Source organism: Nannobrachium achirus (assembly GCF_963921795.1).
Source record: "Nannobrachium achirus genome assembly, chromosome: 19".
Classification (NCBI taxonomy): domain Eukaryota; kingdom Metazoa; phylum Chordata; class Actinopteri; order Myctophiformes; family Myctophidae; genus Nannobrachium; species Nannobrachium achirus.
The window spans coordinates 41,063,784-41,086,815 of record NC_137826.1 but is presented as its reverse complement, the minus strand read 5'-3'; the positions used below and the strand labels follow the sequence as shown (position 1 = coordinate 41,086,815).

At 39.6% G+C, this 23,032-nt stretch overlaps 2 protein-coding genes across 2 annotated transcripts in view; both read right to left on the bottom strand.

Moving 5' to 3' along the window:
• Positions 1 to 441: 441 nt before the first annotated feature.
• Positions 442 to 12,760, bottom strand: mpzl1l (myelin protein zero-like 1 like). The gene is made up of 6 exons (XM_080749112.1): positions 12,636 to 12,760; positions 9,985 to 10,154; positions 8,352 to 8,559; positions 7,306 to 7,435; positions 4,526 to 4,631; positions 442 to 3,456 (listed from the first exon to the last, which is right to left on the bottom strand). The coding sequence occupies exons 1-6, from the start codon at positions 12,709 to 12,711 to the stop codon at positions 3,355 to 3,357; spliced, it is 792 nt and encodes a 263-aa protein (XP_080605238.1). The 5' UTR covers positions 12,712 to 12,760; the 3' UTR covers positions 442 to 3,354.
• A 3,059-nt stretch (positions 12,761 to 15,819) lies between these two features.
• rabep1 (rabaptin, RAB GTPase binding effector protein 1) overlaps positions 15,820 to 23,032 on the bottom strand; it is a 47,711-nt gene continuing 40,498 nt past the window's right edge. Inside the window, exons 16-18 of the mRNA XM_080748833.1 lie at positions 22,473 to 22,571; positions 20,955 to 21,071; positions 15,820 to 17,308 (exon numbers count right to left, since the gene is read on the bottom strand). Coding sequence (XP_080604959.1) covers positions 17,207 to 17,308; positions 20,955 to 21,071; positions 22,473 to 22,571 — 318 coding nt within the window. The 3' untranslated portion in view covers positions 15,820 to 17,206. The remainder of the gene's footprint in view (positions 17,309 to 20,954; positions 21,072 to 22,472; positions 22,572 to 23,032) is intronic.

Below are 23,032 nucleotides of genomic sequence, written 5' to 3'. Positions count from 1 at the left end.
CAAGCTCACAGCGCGTCACAAATTGGGACTTGGTGAACTGTAGGCTGAAAAAGAACACACTCAGTACAGTTTAACTCAGGTCTGTTTTACTAAGTATAGAGGGTCTAAGTGGTTAACTGGGAGAACCACCCATTTTCAATATTGATCTGTCATTAATATACCTTTGAGTTATGGTTTTTCAGTTATGATTTTGTGGTTTGTATTGCAAAGTACACTGTGATGACGTCATCACGGTGTACTTTGCAACACAAATCAATATGAATATGAAAATGGGTGAGGCACCCCTGGACTTGTGCCAAGGCACCCACTTTGAGAAACCCTGGTCTAGCAAATGTACTTGGCAACATTAAGTACATTTCTGGAACAGGAAGACAGCCGAATAAAGTGCTGATCAATGCACATTTTACAGTTGATAATAATCACAAGCACATTGGCCAGGAATAGGTTTTTTATAAAATTTGAACACTGGATACAGAGGAGATTTTTTTATGCGTATAAAAAGGAAAATACAATAAAGAAAAATAAATGAATCTTATCTTTTCTATTCTGAGCAGATGTTCAAGTAAAGCGTATGAAATGTAAAAGGCACTAAATGTACAACATTCCAGTTTTTAAAACACATAAAACACAAAAGGCAAAAAGGTCATTCAGGAGATAAAGGAAAAATAAAGTCACAGGGCATTTGTAGTCTTCAGAATGCAAGACATAGTGCAGATATTTTTACAACATAACATAACGAAACACTCCTTAACCATCCCAAAAACACAACATACTTTAAGACACACCAGAGCAGGAGGACTACCACACAGCCAGCGTTCATTCAAACTTAAAAAAAACGCCAAACAACATCTGCTGCACTTGAGATCTGATAAACTGAACATCTTTTATATTTTTATATATGACATCACTTCTACACAAACAAGAGCAAAGCGGCCGGCGTTAAGATGTTTTGTCAGCGTCATGCACACCTTTGCTTTTTTTTTAAATGAAGCCCAAAATATTAAATAGAATTAAAATAGAAAACATATCTGGGAATCCATTTACCGTTTGTGTACTGTGTCTGTCAAATAATTAAGAGAAAACATAAAGCATAATGTACTTACAACTTCCTAGTGCCTAAATATATTTCTTTCTAAGACAAGACGTCGGAATGAGTTACAGTAAATAGCACTAGATCTTACACAAGCAAGAAATATATACAAATATTGGTCAACATTTTACTGCATTAAGGAATCACTAGATGACACCAAAGGCAAGACTGGGTGTGTACAAATACGGTGACTTTGGGCAGCCAAACATTTACAAGGAAGCAATTGTTAACAAAAATGATTTTTTTTTTAAGAGTTTCAAGACATACCAGTGATTTGGAATGCAATTTAAAGCTTAGAAGCATCTCAAAAAGTACAAAGCTAAATATGGGAGTGTAATATTATATATTTGGCCCTTTACAATAAAACAAATAACACTTTTAAAGACATTTGTACAATGAACGGTGCCATATTTTAATACGTGAAATGCCTTACATGCAGTGTTTTTATAGTTTTGTTTTGTTGATTTGTAGTTTAAGCATGAGCAGTTTCTATTTATTTTACATTTCACCTTAACTGAACCTATTTTAACATATATTTAGAATGACGCATAAATAGTCAACCTCTTATATTCAACTGCCCTCAGGATCTATACTATAGTGACGACGACACAAACCAAACCTTTTTTTTACCTTCAGCTCTCCGTATCAATCATCGAAAACAAGCATTTTTAGATATGACGGAAATCATAGAAATTGCCGTAATGTGTATGTGTGTACACCATAATGCATATTATTTATATATGTACATTTTTCAAACAAGCACCGATAGTCAGAGCAGCCACTCATATAGTATGGGGCTTTTTTAGTGTGGTAGAAAGCCAGAGAGAAAGGCAGTATTTTCAAAAAGGTACCACAACAAAATGCTAGAACCTTAGCACAACATTTTTAAGCATTCACAGTAATAAAATGTCAGCCACACCATTATTTATTTTTAAATTGCTCAACTATTATTGGTTGAGTACCAAATCTATTTTGTAGGCTGCATGACTTTTCAATACAAAATGTTCACTGTCTGCTACCAAGCACAACAGTGGAGAGACCGATTTACAGTATGTGGCATGGAAGTCTTTAAATTGACAGGATGTTATGTTCAATACTGCAGTGATTCTTGAACCCCTTGAAGGGGTTCCGGGGGGTCGCCGAAAAAACAAGAAATATTGCTATTCGAAAACCGGCGTTCTGATCCTAGATGGGCTATTTTCTAAATATATTTACAAATCTTGACAAAATATCGACAAAGCTTCTCTTATGGTAGCCTGGCTCCAGCCCCTGAATTGCTAGCCTCGCGTTCAGGAGTAAAACTAAATGAAACTTCAGGATGAGCGTCAGGCTCCTCTAAATGGGGGTCTACATATTTGGGGGTCCTTGACCATACATTTTGAGAACCACTGACATTACATACAGTACACCCAAACCACTGCTAATGGGGCACGGTACCACAACTACAGCCAGCTATCACCACACTGGTGACAACTACTTATGTGTTGTATGACAAATAGCAAAATAGTGATCTACAAGCTCTGTGAGCTCTTTCACACAAACATATGTTTTGGACCTACAGTAAAATAAAGTATTTTGCATACCTACAAAAGGTGACAGTAACAGAAAAATCTCCTGCACACAGTCTTCAAATGCAACAAAATACTTCAATGGGAATATAACAATGTTTCGATCTATTTGGCAGATAAGCCTGATGAAGGTCTAATAGACCGAAATGTATTTTATTCTTTGCATTTGAAGACCGCTTGTGGGAGTTTTTCCTCTACCTACAGTATAATGACATGCCCAAATGTAGGGTAAAAATTAAAGTGGTAAAAAAAATCAGCTGACATTCATCTGGTTGTTGCAAATGAATGGACTTCCAGCCACCATTTCTACTGAGTTGTTTGATGTGTTGATGTTTTTGTATCATCACGATCCCTGCACTGTAAAAGCCAACTCAAGTATGTGGACATGCAAGTTGTCACATGCTCTTAACCTCAAACTGTAGTGTTGTTTGTGTTGTGTTTGTTTTTTAAAGGCCACTGTCTTGGTCCCTTAATGCTAGTTTATTACATGGCATGGAATGGAATGCTTTCAGAGGACAACTAAAAATTAATAAAAATCAAACCTGTGCCGATTCTTTCCTCATCCTTTTACACATATAACCCCTCCCCTCCCCCAGCCCAATCCCAAGAGCAGCTGATAGAGAGGTCTGGTCTTTTGTTTTGTTTTTTGTCAGTTTTCTTTTTTTTTGGTCCACATTTCCACACACCCTCTCCACTTCAGTTTTTCCTTATGTCAGCGTAGACCACTGGCTCCATCTTATGGAATGAGTTGGGAAGGTTGGTGCCTGAGTGATCCAGTTGGGCGTATATCACCGGCCCCTGTTCAAACAGAATGGAAAGAGGGAGAGAGGGAGAAGGAAAAGATGAGGAAATTAGTTGGCTCGACAGACAAGCACAATGGGAACCTAACAGTCGTGACATTTGTGATGTATTTTTACCCTGTTGTAGCTACAGTACCTTTTCTTACCCTGTAATCAGTATCTTTGTTGACTTAATTTGACCCGTGGGATCAATAAAGGTCTTATCTTATATCAGCTTGAAGTAGTACATTATAGCCTTAAAATAGTTATTGTCTTCATTTATTAAGTTATAAGTGATAACCCAAGGCAATAAATAAAACATTGAATGTGTTTTGTGTATATGTGCTTCAGAAAACTCTTTGCTGTGATTTGGTAGTCAAGGTAATTTTAACATCAATCTTTGATGATTGATGGATTTGTCTGGTCTGTCTGGACTGAAACCATCAGTTTTAAACTCAACATGAACTAATACAAATTATGTAACCCCAACCCAGGACCGGGACTAACCGTAACCAAAAGATTCGTACCCAACCTGTTGAGTTGTCATGGTCCACAATTCGGTCTCGAATGACAAAATACATGTCTTTGGCATGAGACCAGGTTGCATTTGTTATACACTCACCTTACATACACCTGCACATTACCTCAGCAGAACATCCACTAATAGACTCAAATAACAATTCAATAACACATTTCCTTGAGGGAGGAAAACCTGCCCTTTCTAAATCTCTCAGTTTAATTTCAAACAACCAACTGGTATATTAAAGTCAAGTCCTAATTTGACACCCGAGAGTTTGCAATTGATGGAATTATATTGCTGATACTGCATTCTTGATAAATTAGTTCCAAAGCCAGTGTTTTCTTTTTTGGCGCCATACAAGTCAACAATAAAGCATTAGGTAGTTCAGACCGCTTTGATTTAAGTTATAATGCTTATAAATGGGCTATTTTTTGCCACGTGACACTGTTAAGTATGAATCAGGCTTAAATCCATTTCATTTAGTCGTGAGTCTGTGGTCTGAGACATGCTTCAGCCACCTCCTGTGTTGTGTTGAGGTGGTGGTGAAGGTGGAGGTGGCAGCTCCTACCTGCACGGGGCCTGAGGGGCTGCTACATCTGGAGCTCTCCAAGCTCGACTCCACCTTCTTCCGAGGTTGAACCGCGTGAGAGCTCACGCTCTCCGTGGAAGTACATCTATTTAAGGTCGTTTGTGTGATTCAGCAATTTGGGGGAGGGGCAGTTCAGGAAGCATTGGTGGTGTGCGGCGAAATGGCAACGTTTGACAAAGACATATGGAAAGACAAGACAAAAAGAAAAAAGACAAGGAAATAGATGACACATGGACATGAGATGTGAACACAATAGCATGATTGTTGCTGTTGGCTGGGCACATGGCAGATATGCTTTAAAAAAAGGAATGCCCAGGCATTTGGCAAACTTAAAGACAATGCATGGGGTATGAACGGGCATGAGTATTTGGATATTATCATTATCCTAATGCAAGATGGTATTACAAAATGTGCATAATAAGGATGGGAGCTTCTGTATTAGGCTTGATGCACTTAAATGACCAAGTAAATCAAATATTAGGCTACATTGTGACAGAATGGCAAACAGAAAATATGCTTGTTGCACAATGGTGGTTGTAATGTGTTTCTCTTTTCTTTGTTTAAGGGCTTTTAATAACATATCCTTCCTAACATAACCTTTTCAACTAATTGATAAATGGGGAAACATTATGGGTCATTTTTTGATCAACATTTATAACTCAAGCCAACCACCATGCCCCTAGTATTGTATCAGATTAAATATCTGTGCAATTAATAACTTAAAGAACTGAACCTCTTCAGTAGAGCCTCAACCTCAATACACAGTAAATTCATCTAGTCTCCATAGTCAAGTGCTTTGTTTCAAAAACTCAAGATACAGTATGCATTCACATCTTCCTATTTCTTCTATCACATCTTTTCACTTTTCAGTGGTTAAAATATGAAAACTTCAAGGTAGTTCAACCCATTCTCGGTGCAAGCTAATGTAATCCTGGATATTTCTCTCTCTCACTCACACACACACACACACACACACACACACACACACACACACACACACACACACACACACACACACACACACACACACACACACACACACACACACACACACACACACACACACACACACACACACACACACACACACACGTTAATATAACATGCAACATGGCATGCATGTAATAAGAAAATAAAGAACATAACAATGACAGAAGCAAGGTGTGAGTTAGTGGTTAGTTTGACATGGAATAATGAAGGTGGCAGACACTGCAACAATTGACAGATGAATATTCGGCATGAAGCGAAGCTTGGAGATTCGAATGTGTTGTGTGATAATATAATATGTTTCGCTGAAAACAACAAACTTAAAATCATAATAAATTAAGACTTTACCTCCAGTGATTTACCTCCATTTTCATTCTATAATTTATCTTTAGGAATTTGGTTAACTCACAGGCCTGACCTTTCTCTAAAAATCCAATCTGGTAATGACTAAAATGAATAGTTAAAAACATTGTGGGCCTTGTTGGTCGACATTGCTTTACATTTTGCATTTGCTCTACAGGAAATGGAACACGGCTTCACATTTGTTTTTAGAACTTGAATTAATTCACAACACTTCATTTGAGAGATTAAATATCTCCTCTTTAGAGTCAGCAACTGTTAATTCCATTTGCATGCTTTCAATTAAATCTGCAGGCATCTATTTAACAGCTTAATCCCCATTTCTACAAATTCATAACACGTGAAGGGAGCTTGTGGATCCGCCGCTATTTTTGCTACTTTTGAAAAGTTGTTGAACATTTGTCTTTTTCACCTATAACATGAGTTCTAAAATAAGTTGAAAGTGGTTAAGCTAGGCTTATGATGAGACACTTCAAGTTAGAGACGGTTGCATTAAGCATGTGAGATAAACAGGGTCAAACTATATTAGGCGGATTAAATTTAGCATTCCATTTGCAAAGCGTTTCCCTTTAACACACACTTGTTATTGAAATAATCACAAAGCCAAAACACAGATTTACTGAACTCACCCATGCACCCATGCAGAAAGACATAAGGATGTGACGAACTGTCACTGAGTGACTAAGAAAAACCCAAAACCATAGAAAATAGGAACAAGAACGGGGGGAAAAAACGTATTTATGATCCCCTCAAACACACAGGCCATGAGCTCCTTTCAACACAGACACACATAATGTACCGGTGTATGTTCTGTACACAGGTACATTACAATACCTTTTTAAAGACAATGTAGTTTAGAGCCTGACCGACATATCGTCTGGCAGGTATATCTGCAATTATTGACTGCTGGGATCGGCAGTCAATCATGCAGCTCCCTTTAAAAGTCCCTACTTTTAAATAAGCATAATAATAAAATAAAAAAAATAAAACATTTGTAAAATAGTAATCTAAAAAGTAAAGTTAATTTTTGTATTTCACATGTATTTGCTTGCATGTGTATGTATTGCGATAAAGAGCTTTGATAGAGAAAGACATCTATCAAAATGTTATTTGTGTACTTAATAAAAAAAGAAAAAAAGAAAAAGAAAAATGAGGATCATCAGACCCAAACATCTGCCATCGTTCAGGCTCTAATGTAGTTCTTTTCTAACTAAATTTGCCTCAGCTCCACTAATTCAATGTTGGACTACACAGAGTGGATTGTGGCAATGTAAAAAAAAAAAAAAAGGAATCCACTGCCATGTGCAATCACTCAATACTGCATCACTTGAAATGTGAGACGATTATGATCTCAGGGAAATCGGCCCATAATTGTGACATCACTGAAAGGACTATTAAGTTGAAGGACGTACCCTTCGTACTCGAGGCGACTCTGATGCCTCTTTATGATGAGGCAGGTTACCACGGCGATAACGATGAGTCCGATGACGGCACCACACACAGCTCCCACGATGACAGCAGTGCTGCTCTGAGGGAGGGACTCTGGACAGGAAAACAGCAACGTTAAAGGAGAATTACGGACTAGCCGTTTTATTGCATATTATGTTATGATATCGCAGAATGATCGGTGCAGATTTTTTTTCTTTTCATCTCAAGTCTACCGCAGCTTCCGACCACGAGTGGTGGGACGTTAACGCTAAATCGCTTATTTGTATCGCTTGACAATTATAATTTTTTGTTTAAATCTGTCCTTCATAATGGCAGAGTTGTCACCACAACGTTTTGTCAATAATGGGCTGCCGTAATAAGGCGAACGGCTGCTAGATCCCAACCACCCCTACCCCAGTCAGAGCTAACGTGCTAGAAATGTAATTATTTTCTCCTCTAAGACTGGTTAATGGATGGAATAACATCGGATTAGGGTAAGAAACGCACCAATCTGGAATTCTCCTTTAAACAGTTAAACCAATGGTTCTCACAGGTCCCGGAACCACCAGTGGTCCAAATATCTTTAACTCTGGGAGTGTGCAAATGGAACCGAACGGGCCGCCACAAGTCTATTTGGTTTTGTTAGCACACTCTCAAGAGTTAAATTAACACTGAACAGTCAAGACTGGGGTCCCACTCTTGTGACAAGTTGTTTGTGGCTGTGCTCAAATGTATTTTCCTTCTGAGAAATATGAGCCCCACACACCACATTGAATACTCAACAAATCATTGATAAGCCTTGGCACCAGGCCAGGAGACCCACAGGGCAGGAGCCCATCTCCTGTTTCCTTAGCGTGAGGCAGCATGATGTACAAGTACACCCCCTGGACATGACACTAGCGATCAAACCCCGACCTCCCAGTCTCAGGGCAGACACTCTAACCACAAGGCCCCTGACTGAACTGTGCTCCCGCCTCCCATTAATGATTTGACAAACCATGACTACTATAGCATAATGAATATTATTTACCTCTTAGAACGACCTTGAGCTCTGTGCCAGACGGCGTGCCCGACACATCTGGTGGGTTCTTCACGTCACAGAAGTAGGTGCCGTTGTCGTTGAACTGCGCCTGGACCAGCTGGATGGAGGCGTCCTTCTTGTTGAGGTCTCCAATAAAGTGCACCCTTTCTTTGTACATATCCGATGGGAAACCCTTCCCATTCCCAAAGTAGAAGATCTGCAACAACAAGGGGTAGGATGAGACCAAGCGTCCCATATCTAGGCATGTCATCATGACAGGCAAACATTTTCCAAAAACACTGAAGATGTCCAATAATCTCACAATGTGTCTCCGGTTTGCATTGATTTATTTTTTGTAGCGATTATTCAATCGATTACTTTTTCAATTAATAGAATAATCAAGAAGTGCATTCATTCATTCATTCGTTGAATCAAGGTAAATTCCAATAGATTTGTTATTATCGACTAAATTGATTAGCCTAAATAACCACTTACCACTTATGTATTTTTTGACATACAATGGTGTCATACAAAAATAGCAAGCTTGTAGATTCAGTTAAGAGGTTTGGTGTAGAAGGAAAAAGGGAGGGGACCAAATGAAGAGCCCTGGGATACCCCCCATCATCAAGTATATACTGGGTTTAAATGGTTAAAGAGGTTTGAGGAAATAAGAAGTGCCCTTGAGCAAGACACCGAGCCCCTATCTGCTCCTACAACTAGATGTCTAAAACGTCTAACTACTCCAAACCTGAGGCTGAAAGAAAAACTAAAATTGTCATTGCCATCATCTCTTCACCAACTGTAATGAAAAAGAAAAACTTGTTGTAGTACTTGTTGCATGCATGTAACAAGTTCTCAAATAATGCCCAGCCAATAATGCCTAGTGATTTAATTAAATTGCCATTTAGAGAAAGGGGAACATGTAATCCAAAGACTTATTATTGTGACGGAGACATGGTGTTTTTTCAGCTTCTGAAGGGGGAAGTGAGCTGTTTACAGGAAAAGGCTGGAGTGGGATTGAATCCTAAACCAGCAGGGGGCCAGTGGTTCCTTCCAGAGGCGGAAGTCTTTTAACCCCCATTCCCTGTGCAGTAAAAACATTCCCATAGCATTTGAGTCAAACAATATTTGAAAGTAAATATTGTCACGTTACACTGATGTATGAGGGCTGCTTTTTGTTCTACACTTGAATCGATATGATTAATATAGATCAGTGGTTTTCAAACAGTGGTCCGGGGACCACCAGTGGTCCTTGAGGGGGTTCCAGCCAGGTCCCCAGCTAAATGATGGCGAGTTTTGACTCTTATAGATGTTTAACTCTTGAGAGCGTAAAATGAAACCATTTGGTTAAACACCTGCATTACTCAATTTACAAGAAGTCTACACAATTAGAGAATGTAGAAGAAATGTTATTGTGATCAATGTTTGTCCTCTCTCCTATGTTACCACATCAATACAGCATGGAATTGTAGACTAAATCTTATGCAACCAGAACAAAATATTTTAGGTTTTGGGTGTGAGAGGCTAATCTTGTCAAATGGTGGTCCGTGGCTCAAATGCTGAATAAATAATGGACCTTGACATGAAAAAGGTTGAAAACCACTGTTTTAAGAGATTAAGAGAGCAGATGAGAAAGGCTTACAGAATAGGGAACTGCATCGGATCCAGTAGGTCGAAACGTCCAGCTCACTGTGGCAGAACTGCTGACTACTTCACTGGACTTAAAGGAACACTTAAGGGTTCCTATGGTACCGTTCTCCACGATCACCTCTGCAGGGGTGTAAATGTCCACTGCTGATGCAGGCCTCGTACCTGTTGTAAAGATGGGGAGCACCAGTTAAAGCAGGGCAATACCAAGTCAGAAAAGTATATAATACAAAATGTTATGGACCGGGGCTACATTATAAATCATGTTCCTTCTTCCTTCTAGTTCTAAATGTCCCTAATTACACACAACGCAATGATTTACCTCCATGCTATACGGCTTGAATGAAACCGGGTTAAAAGAGGAAGCAACAAACTGAAAGAGGGTAGATGATCTGGGCGAGTTATTTTGCCCTACATTTTGAAATATCCAATGAACACAAAATGTTTCAATATCTCATTGACATAAAAGATTTATTGACAGTAAATTACATTTTTCTTTCCTAGAACACTGGAGCTTGTAGTTGTAAGTTGTACAGTATGAAGTCGGGATTCCGGAAAACAACAGACAGTATCAGAGCCATCTTTCCACATCATCATACTCCTTCATAAGTTATTCATTAATCCAAACAGCTGTGTAACTGTTCAAGATTGCATTGTGAAATAATATAACTATAAATGTGAGGCAGCAAGAATCCAACATCTGAGCCAAACTGTCAGTGCAAGGCATCACAATTACAGATCAAATGTACTAGTACTGACTACTGACTAGTACTGGTTCTCATTTTCATTTCACCCCCCATAACTTGTGGAGTGTACAAATGGAACCAGTGTGTACACTGGTTCCATTGTGTACAATTTGGTTCCATTTATGACACGCTCAAGAGAGTTACAGACCTGTTATGGTCATTCAGAGATATCTCTTTATGGCAGGGGTCTTCAACATAGACTGTATGGTCTTCAACAGGGGGTCCGGGACCCCTAGGGGTCCTCAGAGTTACTACAGGGGGTCCTTCAAATCCTAGTGTGATAGAAACTTTTTTCTAATTTTTTCTATTAACCACTTGAACCCTAGTGTTTATATTCTAAGAACTTTAGCCAAAAATAGCTGATCTACAAGCTCACAAGCTTGTAGATGCGAGGCGTTGTGAGCTTGTAGATAGGCTATTTTCGGCAAAGAGGTCTGGTGTATAGGGAAAAAGAGCAGACTAAGTACAGAGTGAAAGGTCAAGTTTATTAAGTATTGACGGTTCAAGTGGTTAAATATCTGAAAACACAAATTGACATGAATCCAAAATACACTGATGATTGTGCTGCTGTCAAACAATGAAACTACATGGAATATATGGTCCCTGCTTCATCTCTCTCTCAACTAAGGGGTCCTTGGCTGGAAAACGTTGAAGACCCCTGCTTTATGGGTTTCTGGTAATATTATTGTCCACTCATTTTGTATGTCTGTGGCAAAACCTCCTTTTTTTTCTTTTTAAACAAATATATCCACTACAAGCCAGCATGGTGATGATGACCCCTGAGCATGAGGCCGTGGCCACATTTAACCCTTATCTTGTTGCTATCATTGTGTTCAGGACAGAATAAGTATGTTTCTGCTGAGTGGGATTCTTTTGTTTCCGTTATGTTTCTGCTGAGAGGAAGGGAAACTACAGTGGACAGGCGGATATTTGCTTCCTTAAAATGTGTCTCACACACACACACACACACACACACACACACACACACACACACACACACACACACACACGACATTGAACAGCTAAACTGAACCCATGATATTGTCATAGTCTGTCAAGGCCGCCAAAATTACATTATCTATTATCATAGCCCCAAGTATCATAATTCACCAGATAATAATATTGTAACAAATCCCAGGAACTGGAGGCAGAGACGGATACAATATGTTGCTTTTAAGTTGACTAATGGGAACTACAATAAGACACACGTTACTACAGCAAAAAGGAAATAACCAGACAACTTGAATTTGTTTACGTTGCAGAAGCTACTAGCATTAGCCAATAGTAAACTGATAATAGTCGAGGTGTTACGCCGAATGTGGTGATCTATCGAACTCTAACACTCCCGTCCCGAGGGTAGTGTTTTTTCAGCGAATGGTAACGCCAGCCAGCCATATCATAACCGTATTGTAAATTATCACAACCCGCAAACATCGACTAACGTTAACGATTTTCAGGTTCAAACAAATACATTTAATTAAAACATTCTATCAACTCGTACGGTCTCACACATTCACGTGACGTCAAGGTTCACGACAAGACAAAAACAAGGCAAAACAACGACCCCTAGCGGCCACACAATTGGATAGGTCACCCATTCCGGAGTAACAACAAGGCAGCTCCTTGGCTGTAACAGTAGCATTACAGTGTTTCTGTGACTAATGTTACATATTTAACCGTTACGTATAAAAAATAAAAATAAACCTTGTAATCCAAAACGGATGGCGTCGGTTAACGTAAAAAGGCCCAAAGTAACTTTAAACATCAAAGAGATGCTTATCAGGATAGAATTAACCAGAGATAACGCTAGCTACTAACGCCCTACTGTCCCAAACCAAACATGTTTCACAAAACCTTACAATAATTATAATAATAAGCAATATTATGGCTCGTTACTTACCGAATACTACGCATAGCGTCAATCCGCTCAATAAAATACATTTCCAAGCAGGGTGTAGCAACCTTCTCGGCTCCATAATGTTGTAAATGTAAACACCAATATTTCCTCAAACACTGATTTTTTTTTCCTTCTCCTGAGGTGCCAGCTAGTTTCACCCCTTCTTCTTGTGACTTCCAGGAAGCTGTTTAGATGCATCGCTGATGTGTTGCTGCCACCTAAAGGCCCCCATGAGTATAAAGCAGTGGTTCTCAACCTGTGGGGGGTCCCCAAATTATTTTGTGGGGTCCTCAGATGATTAACTTAAAGTAATAAAATAGTGAAACTACTCATTTATTATTAGTCCAGTCATTTTAGGGTTAGACCTAGAACAAATTGCAATAGTAGCAAACTCAACTGATTTTGTATCCTCATTATGTCCTTAGTGAGGGAAAAAAAGTCCCAAGGAATCCCACCGGGGCAAAGTTTTGAAAACGACCTACCTACCTTCAATTACTATACACTACAATATAACGGAAAAAAATGACTGAAAAAAATCTGCTTTAAGTGGGATATGAGGGGTCAAACTAGGTGTTTTTAATTATTCTGAATCCATTGCAAGCATTTGTTTTGCATGAAAAACATTCCTTGGGCTAAAAACGGACCCCAAAAGACTGAAAATTGATGAAAATTGATGAAAATTGACGTTTTGAGTGGCCATTTCTGGCCCAAGGAATGTTTTTCGTGCAAAACAAATGATTGCAATGGATTCAGAATAATTAAAAACCCCTAGTTTGACCCCTCACATCCCACTTAAAGCAGATTTTTTTTCAGTCATTTTTTCCTTTATATTGTAGTGTATAGAAGTGAAGGTAGATAGGTCGTTTTCAAAACTTTGCCCCGGTGGGATTTCTTGGGACTTTTTTTCCCTCACTAAGGACATATTGAGGATACAAAATCAGTTGAGTTTGCTACTATTGCAATTTGTTCTAGGTTTGGCCTAATTTTGGCCTAAAATGACTGGACTATATATAGAATGTCCCATTTCAGGTTTTCATTATTAAATGTAAATGTACTTAGTTACTGTTTACACCACTGACCTAAACCCAACATAACCTAATCCTAAACCCAACCCCAAAAGCCAGAAACCGCACTCTCAGACCAGAGCAGTTTAGAACTGAAAGTTCTACTCTTTACTAACAAACCTTCAGGCCGCATTAAGTGAACCATCATCATTGCACTATGGTCTTCTTAAGCCCGTATCAGAGTCGGGTCCGCGGTGGTGTAGTGCCGTGTAGTCTTTTTGAGTCATAAAACTACAACGTTAACGCTCAAAAAGACTACACGGCACTACACCGCAGTGGATAGCCTTCCACCGCGGACCCGACTCTGATACGGGCTTTAGATTTTACGCGTAATGAAAAAATCTAAATACACTGGAATTTATTGTGTTATCATTTGTTACAGTTACCGACAGCATAAAAAAGTTCAAAATGATTTACATGGACTTCGATGCTATAAAAGGTACTGTAGGCTTACATTTTACTATGATGGGTTTATTAAATATAAATGTACACTGAAACATGCTGATAATTGAAATTTAAAATAAAGCTATTACTTTATTTGTGGTTTTGCTTTTGCATATTACTGCATATTAGTAAATCATTCTTTGTGTAACCTTTCCTAGACATGTTATTGTAGGCCTACAGTATGTGTCAAAATGGATGTTGTATATTTGATACTTAAATTGCAATACATGTATAGTAAATATGGGGCACATTCAATTTCAAATTCAACCTGTTCTAAGCAAATGCAATAAGACCTTCCCACATCACATACATATCAATCCACAAATGGTAACCAAATGAAGCAGTTTAAAAACAGGGTGCAAAATACATTGTATGTTGAGTGTCTTCATAGCAGAAATCCATGACCACGGTTTCAACATTGTGTTGCTAGGAGACGTGAAAACCCATATCAACATCCACATAAACACAAGAATAATGAATAAATTAAACAGAAGCTCTGGATCGCCTGAAATCATCTATAAATCTTGCTAGAAGTGAAAAGGACTTCCTGGGATTGTGGTTTTCACATTGAGCTAAAGGGATAGATGAATTAGTTGTCAACAATACTGCACATCTCTGTGTGCTCATTCATGGTTTTGTAAGCAGGAGTCTTCAACAGGGGGTCCACAAAATCTTTGTTTGATGAGATGATTTTTTTTACATTAGTCACTCGAATCTTAGCATCCCTATTCTGACTCGAACATTAGCTGAAAATAGCAGATCTACAAGCTCACAAGATGTGAGCTCTTTAGGTGGTTAAATGTCTGAAAATCCAACCTAAACACTGACGACAGTGCTGCCAAAGAAGTCTATGAAGCCATCTATGAAAACATATTCTGCAACACAGTTTTTTACAACATCTCCCCCTCATCTAAGGTGTTCTTGGCCAGAAAAAACATTGAAGAACCCTGACCTAGAGGTCTGATAAGAAAACAGTAATCAGTAAGATTATAGTAGCGCGTGGCAAATTATATTATCCCCCTGCTCTCTGCTTTCTGTCCGTTAGCCTGGTTAACATTTATGGAATGGGTTTCAGTACACCGTTCACTTTACTGGACTCAATAAAGATGATCTAGTAAGAGCATCTCAGCTGATTTAAAATAGCACACAGATAACATGACAGGTCATGACATGATAAGTCATTATTAGTGGTAGAACTGGAAAGAACAGATGTAACTGCCCACACCACTGCCTACAAGATCCTCAGTGATTCACTGGCAATGCAACAATGTTTTTTCGGTGCTTATTTTCGAATAGCTCTTAGACCGTGTATATGTTTTTGTATTTTGCAAGTTTTGTACAGTAGTTAAAGTAGACACCCTAATGTTAACTTGGCTTGCTTTAATCATTCATTAATACTTGTGGTTTATCAGTGAATAACACACCTACTGAACAATCAGTCGTCATTGAAGTGCAGTGACAACTGTCTTATGGTTCTCCCAACAAAATAATTGTAATACTATCACTAGTTAATTTTATTGTCGGTAGAATTCAACACAGAGCTTTCTTTTCTTTTGGATAGTGAACGTCTTCAGTATTTCAGTCACATGGCTTAATGAATTGCTGGAATGATTCCTCCTTTAAAATGGGTCTTCTTCCCACTGAGCACCAAACTTACAAGATATATTCCTGCCTTGGGATTTCCGAGATGTTCTCAAAGCAAGCGGCAAAAGATGTTTAAAGGAGGAGCCCTACATATCAGACAAGTTTGAGCCAGCCGTCCGCATTTAGAGTTTAAGAAATCTTTTTGCTTTATTGAAGCAGATGCAGAGAACAGCCATGGGAGTCAGTCAGTGTCACGTGACGTCAGTGTTGGAATTAATAAGCTACCATCATGAACTAAGCAGTATGATTACAAAAAGAACGCCTGATTATTTAGGCAGTCCAAGGATGGTTGGGTATTACATCACCGATTACACTTAAACCTGATCTATACCTAAGGTAGTTGCATGTTGCTGCAACGCACCAAGAATAGCAGATCTACAAGCTTGCAAACGAGTCGCGCTGCAACACATTGAGAGATTGTAGATCGGCTAGAATTGGTGGTGCAAAACACACATGCACAACTACTGTAAATATAAATCAGGCTTTACATATGCCAGGACATTGCCCTCACCTCAGTAAACAATATCTTTAGTTTGAGTGAAACAGTGCCGGTTGAGTGTTCCAATTAGTTCAGTGATAAAGTAAAAAAATCATGAAATCAGGAGGGAAAAAAACAACAACCATTAAAACATTAGCTAATGTTTCTTCAGTTTTAAGTCCAGTAGCTAAGGGGAAAGGATGAAACGCAGGACACAGTAACACAGACAATGCACACAACGTTCCACTTTTTCCTGGGAGAGTTATCTGCAAATCTTTCTCACAAAGTTCCTTCATTTAGCCTTTGCCACAGGGTGAAATTAACAAACTTAAGTTAGAAAACTCACGAAGCAAACAAGCCTAACCCCCACAACGCCCCGACAAGGGGACTGCCATCAGAACCCGAACATACACACAGTACCACCGGCGGAGGAAGTCGTGTGCATGTGATGCATACGAGTATGCATTCAACTGTTTGTTTACCTGGGAAGAGAGAGGGCGGCAGATGAAAAGTGCATTTTCTTTAAGAAGACAAATTTTTTTCTTTCTTTTTTTGGTTGAGCTAATACAGATACAGTCATATATCTACAGTAGAAACAAGGGACAGAAGACAGACACAGGAAGGTGGAACTTCCACTTGTTCTGTCGCAGACAGTTATCTTAGTTATTTACAATTTGTCATAGTAGTAGTAGTAGTAGTAGTAGTAATAGTGTTCTTCATTATTCTATCTGTGGTGTGTCTCCAAGAGTCTTAAATGTACAGAAAAAGGTCTTCCTTTTTCTCCTCAAAATCGCGACTTGTCCTTTTTTCCCTCCAAACACGTCCTTCCATGGTGGTTATGGGGAGGGCAGGGGGGACAGGGCAGAGAGGGTTATTGGGACCAGAGACAGAGGAGGATGAGGGGGAGCAGGCCTTGACGCTGCAGTTCTCCGTCTAGAACGGTATCATGTGTCCGGGAGCTGGTTGATGTCGGTAAGGTTGGTGTCGTTGAGGATGATTTTTATCCGGTCCAAGGATTCCGCCTGTCTGATTCGCTCCATCTGTACCTGGAGGCATGGATGGACGGCAAGGTTATTTTTCATTTGTTTTAATTATTATCATTGTTTTTCTTTTGGACTTAAAAAAAAAGAAAAAAAAGAAAAAAGAAAAAACATCTGAAAAAATGGCCGATCTACAAGCTTACAACTCGTTTATAAATTGGCTATGTTAAATTGGGACTCCCTTTTTTCCAGGTGTTTCACCTTGATTCCATCTAAACGCTAACATTTAACTTCACAAAATCTATGCCTAAACCTAAACCTAAACCTAACCTCACAGATATTATAACATCAAAACCCTGTCCGTCTTGTCGAACCACCTGGGAAAGAGTGAGACCCATTTTACATTGTGGCAATTTTTGTCAACAGGGCTTAAAACTGGCACAGCTAAATGACTTTTGTATGAAATAAAATGAAATGGCTGTTGGCTATTTTCACTGACAAGCACACAGGACTTTGTCTGTGAGTTGGTGCATGTGTGGGGGTTTCTGCTTGTGTCTAAGAAGGGGGGCTCCAAGGAAATAAATATTGGGAACCGCTCGTGTGTGAGACAGTGTGACACATTATGCAAACCACAACATTATTTTGATTAGTGTGGTTGCTGTAGGCAACCAGACTATTGTTCTTGTACAATTTTATTTCACCTAAAGTAACCCTTTTTTCTGTAAACTTTTCTGTAACCCCAAAAGTCCATTGAGTTTAGGGGTCGTTTTCTGTAACCCAAAAACCCCATCAAACATATAATTTTCCAAACTCACTCACGCTCTAACGCTCAACTCACTCACGCTCTAACGCTCTAACGCTCACGCTTATCTACGTTTATCTATTCACTCGCTTCAGCAACTGATCCCAAAGTTCACATGGTATTGGCCATTAGCATTATACCAACACTGACGGAGCCCGAATTTCATTTCTCCCAAATTAAAGCAGTTAATTAGCGTTTTCTTAACCACTTCTGTTGAACTCTGCTGTCTGTTGCCAGGGTTACGGTCCGTTCCTCCAGACCATGGGATCTGTAGCCCCACACACACACACACCCCTTTCTCTCACAGTTAGGAATGTTTCTGTCTCTCTCTCTCTCTCTCTCTCTCACACACTTTCACCGGGTGCGTTTGACATATTTTGGAGCACATATCTTCGAACGGGTAAGGTCTAGTTGAGTTGAATGGACTTTTTCTGTCCCTTTTCTGATTGGACATTATATTGTCCAATCAGACAGGATTGGTGATTAAGCTTCACGTGACATCACAATATATGCAACCACACTTGCGATTTCCCAGAATTGCACCTTCCTAGTTGCGTGCTCGCTTTAGAGAGCACACAACGCTTTAGCTTAGAGAACACACAATAGTTGTCCGCCACGTTTTTGGCATCCTACACATTTCTACACATTTCTACATCCTACACATTTCTACACATTTCTACATCCTACACATTTTTCGAGCTAGAAGTTTTGTTCAAACTTCAACTTGTTTTACGCAGTTATTAGTGCTTGTACTTTTCTCTTAATTTTCTTTTTAATATTTTTGCGATTCCCAGTGGATTCCTCTAGGAAATGGATTCTGTCTTAGCATTTATATTACCGCTTGGGCTCGAGCTGAATCGAAAGTCTGTCTGAGGAGGGATGTGTACATTTTCTACTGTGTAAACTTTGTGTGTTTTCAGCGAGCAACTGCTTTTCTAGCTGTCCTCCCTTTGGCTGGGTGGAAGTGACATGCACCCACTTGCAGCCAGTCTGTTTACATTATGTAGCTAGAGAGCTAACATTAGCTAGTCTAAAAAGCGCACAATCATTGTCAAGTACTATTGTGCAATTCTGAAGCGGGTGACAGATCGCATTCTGTCTGCCACAGTTTGCCAACTCATGAGGCTGTTGGCGGCTCGCTCGGGCACGCCTCACAGGCCTCGGTTGTTGGCACACCTGCCCTGCTGTCAAGTCATGTAAAAATCACAGCGGTATGGAGGCATGGTTTGCATAACTTGAGTTTATAGCATGTACACTTTGGCACACACTATTGAGAAGCTTATGAGACCTTCATATATCACAACCTTGTATCTCGATAGTTAATCTTTTTATGCTTTTTTTTTGTAAATTAATGTCGTACAAGATGTACAACATTAGCTAGTGTCCTAGCCTGGCTCCAGACCATAGACCCGGCTCACCCCACATAGTAGCCATGAAGCTTCAGTCTGATAATCAGGCTAATCTACAAGCTCACAATGCATTGCATAACGATGCATTGTGAGCTTGTAGATTAGCTTTTTTTTATGTGAAAGTGGGTTTTTATAAATATGTATACAAATGTATATACACATCTACCAATGAAAGTATTAATCAGATCCACGAGGACACTTTTTTCCATTTCCTGAAAAGTAACCGGTTTCCAACTACACTGCCTCGGTTTCAAATCGGTTGCTGAGCCAATCAAACAAAGCTACGGGGAAGTGAAGGTACAGTTTGTCACTTTCTTGAAACCCGGGGTTACAGTTCTACACAGAGCCTGGTATAATGTGACAAATTAAAGCTACAATTTAAGCAATTTCAGACCACTAGAGGGCACCAAATAGTAACTTCATTGTTTTAACTGGATGTATTAGGCCTGTAAAAAATACACAACATAATGCCTCTACTTTGAGGGTGAGCGTTCATGTTTATCGGCAGCGCAGTTAATGGGTTGGGACATTTGGGCTGTACTGCCTGAGGATCTGAGGCTAGCGAAATCACCGTCTTCCTTTAACTGCAATGCAGTGATCGGTTGCAAAGCCCAACTATACAGCACAGATTCATTGTCTGCTTATGGCCATAATAACGACAAGTATGGTGAAAGTCTACATCTACTTTGCCAACATGAAAATAGGGGTCGTTGAGGGGGTGTACAGTTAAATGACTGATCGTTAGGAACCAAAGTGACCCTTGAGGGTATGTACAGTAACTCAGGGAGTGTACAAATTAACCAAATGGCCCTGTGCTCTCCTAAGTAATTTTAGGCCTAGAATTATTGATTGCTTTAACCAGTGAAAAATAGCAGATATACAAGCTCACAGCTGCAAGCTTGTAGATTTGCTATTTTTGGAAAAAGTTGTGAAAATGTTGTGCAAATCTTTGAATTTATGTGTTTTCAAAGCGAACGTTTGTAACTCAAATTTTGCTTCTGGGTGGTCCATGGAACTAAATATTTTGAGATGAGGTTCCGTGGCCAAATAAATATCAGTTTGGGGGTCCTTCACATGAAAAGGTTTGAGAACCACTAACATAGTAGTCTCTCAAGAACAGACTAACTGAGCTCCAGTTAAGTGAAAAGGACCTTTTCTTTGACGATGGCTGGCCAGATTGCTGACATAGAAACATATAGGTTTTTCAAAAAATCTTAGAAGGATTCAAAAGACACATAGAATCGGGTCAAAATTCAAATTTCCACGATTTAAAAAAAAATAGCAGATCTACAAGCTCGCAGCGCTGCACTCGGTGCCGCACTGTGAGCTTGTAGATCAATACCGGTAGTTAAAGCATAAAGTAATGATACACAATATGTGTACCCGTTCTAAATGGGTTACATTTTCACTGAGGATTTTACAGTGTAGATCGGGGTCCCAGAGATGCACTACAGATGTGGGTCTCTAAGTGCGGTCCAGGTACCCTCTGACACCTGCTTACCTGCAGAGTCTGAGAAAGCTTGACAAAGTCCTTCTGCACCTGCTCACTGACGTCTAACTCTGTCTGTAGCCGCTGGGCTTTGTCTTTCTCCTCCAACGCGTGGCTCTCCAGTGCACTCTGGAAGCAGAGAGACAGGCAACATTATGACACACACTAGAGCAGGGGTCTTCAATGTTTTCAGGCCAAGGACCCCTTAGTTGAGAGAGAGATGAAGCAGGGACCCCCACAACCTTTTCATAGATTCCATAAAGTTTAATCCTTTGACAGCACAACCATGTCATGTCAATTTGTGTTTTCAGATATTTAACCACTTGAGCCGTCATTACCTAATAAACTTGGCCTTTTACTCTGTACTTAATCTGCTCTTTTTCCCCTCTAAACTTGTAGATCTGCTATTTTTGGCTACAGTTCTCATAATATGGACACTAGGGTTCAAGACAAGCAGCATGAACACACACACACACAAACTTGTAATTTGGGAGGTTGGCTTTAAGTTTAGTTTAGACTTTGGAATCGTCTCCAGAAGGACATTAAACTGGAGCATTGCATCCCTTTGGGGGGGATTTAAAAAGTTCAGTACAGACTTTACAAACTGAGGTCTGATGCCATTTGTATTTTTTCTGTGTTTTATTGTATTTTATGTTGTAATCCACGCTTCATTGCTTTCTGGGCCAGGGTTCCCTTGTAAAAGAGATAATCTAATAATAAAAGGTACGTGCACGCGCGCGCGCGCGCGCGCACACACACACACACACACACACACACACACACACACACACACACACACACAGACACAGACACAGACACACACACACACACACACACACACACACACACACACACACACACACACACACACACACACACACACACACACACACACAATGCAAGTAATAATGGCAGATGGGTGCAAGGGGGAAATACGTGATGATGAGTGTGTGTCTTAAAACTCTAAATCACTCTCCAGCTCAAGGTAGATACATTATGTTATAATGAATGATATAAAGTTCAACGCAGATAAAATATTAATGTTGCACAAGTCTTGACTTGAGTAAATAAAGCAATATGAAACCTGTCTGTACGCTGTTGAATTGCATTAAAACTACAACTCATACAACAACGCTTATTTTAATGAAGAAAACGTTATTTTACCCAGTCTGTACGGTACGGTTGACAATGTCAATAAAGTCCAAACAGATGACATATTATTTATTTCAAGGATCCTCCGTAACTCTAGAGAGTTTGTACACTCTCAGAGTTACAGACCTGTTAAGGGTCCATTTGGAAGCCCCTCAAAGCACCCTGAGGCTCCCTGGAATCCACTTTGAGAATCACATGTTTAGACAGTCGTGCCTTTGTAGAAGTTCAGACATCGTTGCAAATAATTACCCCTCTCCATCAGGAGACATAAAGTTTACCGATTGTAGAATTACATTTAGTGTGCGACTGCAGAATTATATTTATAGAAAATGTGATATGGTGGAAGTTTTGTCCCATCTACGTGTACAAGCTTGGCACCTTGGCAGTGGTGAGATCCCTGAGCTGTTGATCCAGACTGGTCCTGTCAGCCTGCAGACGGTTCAGTGCTTCACTCCTCTCTGCCAGGCTGCTCTGCAACTAGACAACAAAACACCATCAAAACGTTAGAAAAACGTGCCAGTACAGTACAGTATATACAGTCTTCCTTTAGTAACAAAACAGAGTGGCTGGATTTTCTTAACCACTTTTCTTTGTTGTACAACATCATCATGTAGTTAATTGATAAACCTCCACTGTTCCATCTCCAGAAACATTCTGTGCAGGAAAAGCTTTTTGATTGAAATGCTCCTGTATCACGTTTGATTAACAAAGTCACCTTGTGAATCATGTGTACATTGTTTACATCGAGTTTCAAAACCTCCACCACAGGCTTTTCACCTTCTCTACAGCAAAAATGCTCGAGGCTCCAAGGCCCATTCTTTACACTCCATTGATTTTCAAACTTTATGTGCCCAAGGGAAACCATTGAGCAAGTCAAAAGCTCTCAAGGTATAAATCTCTACACGGGATGGCCCCCTCATATCTATCTGAACTTTTGC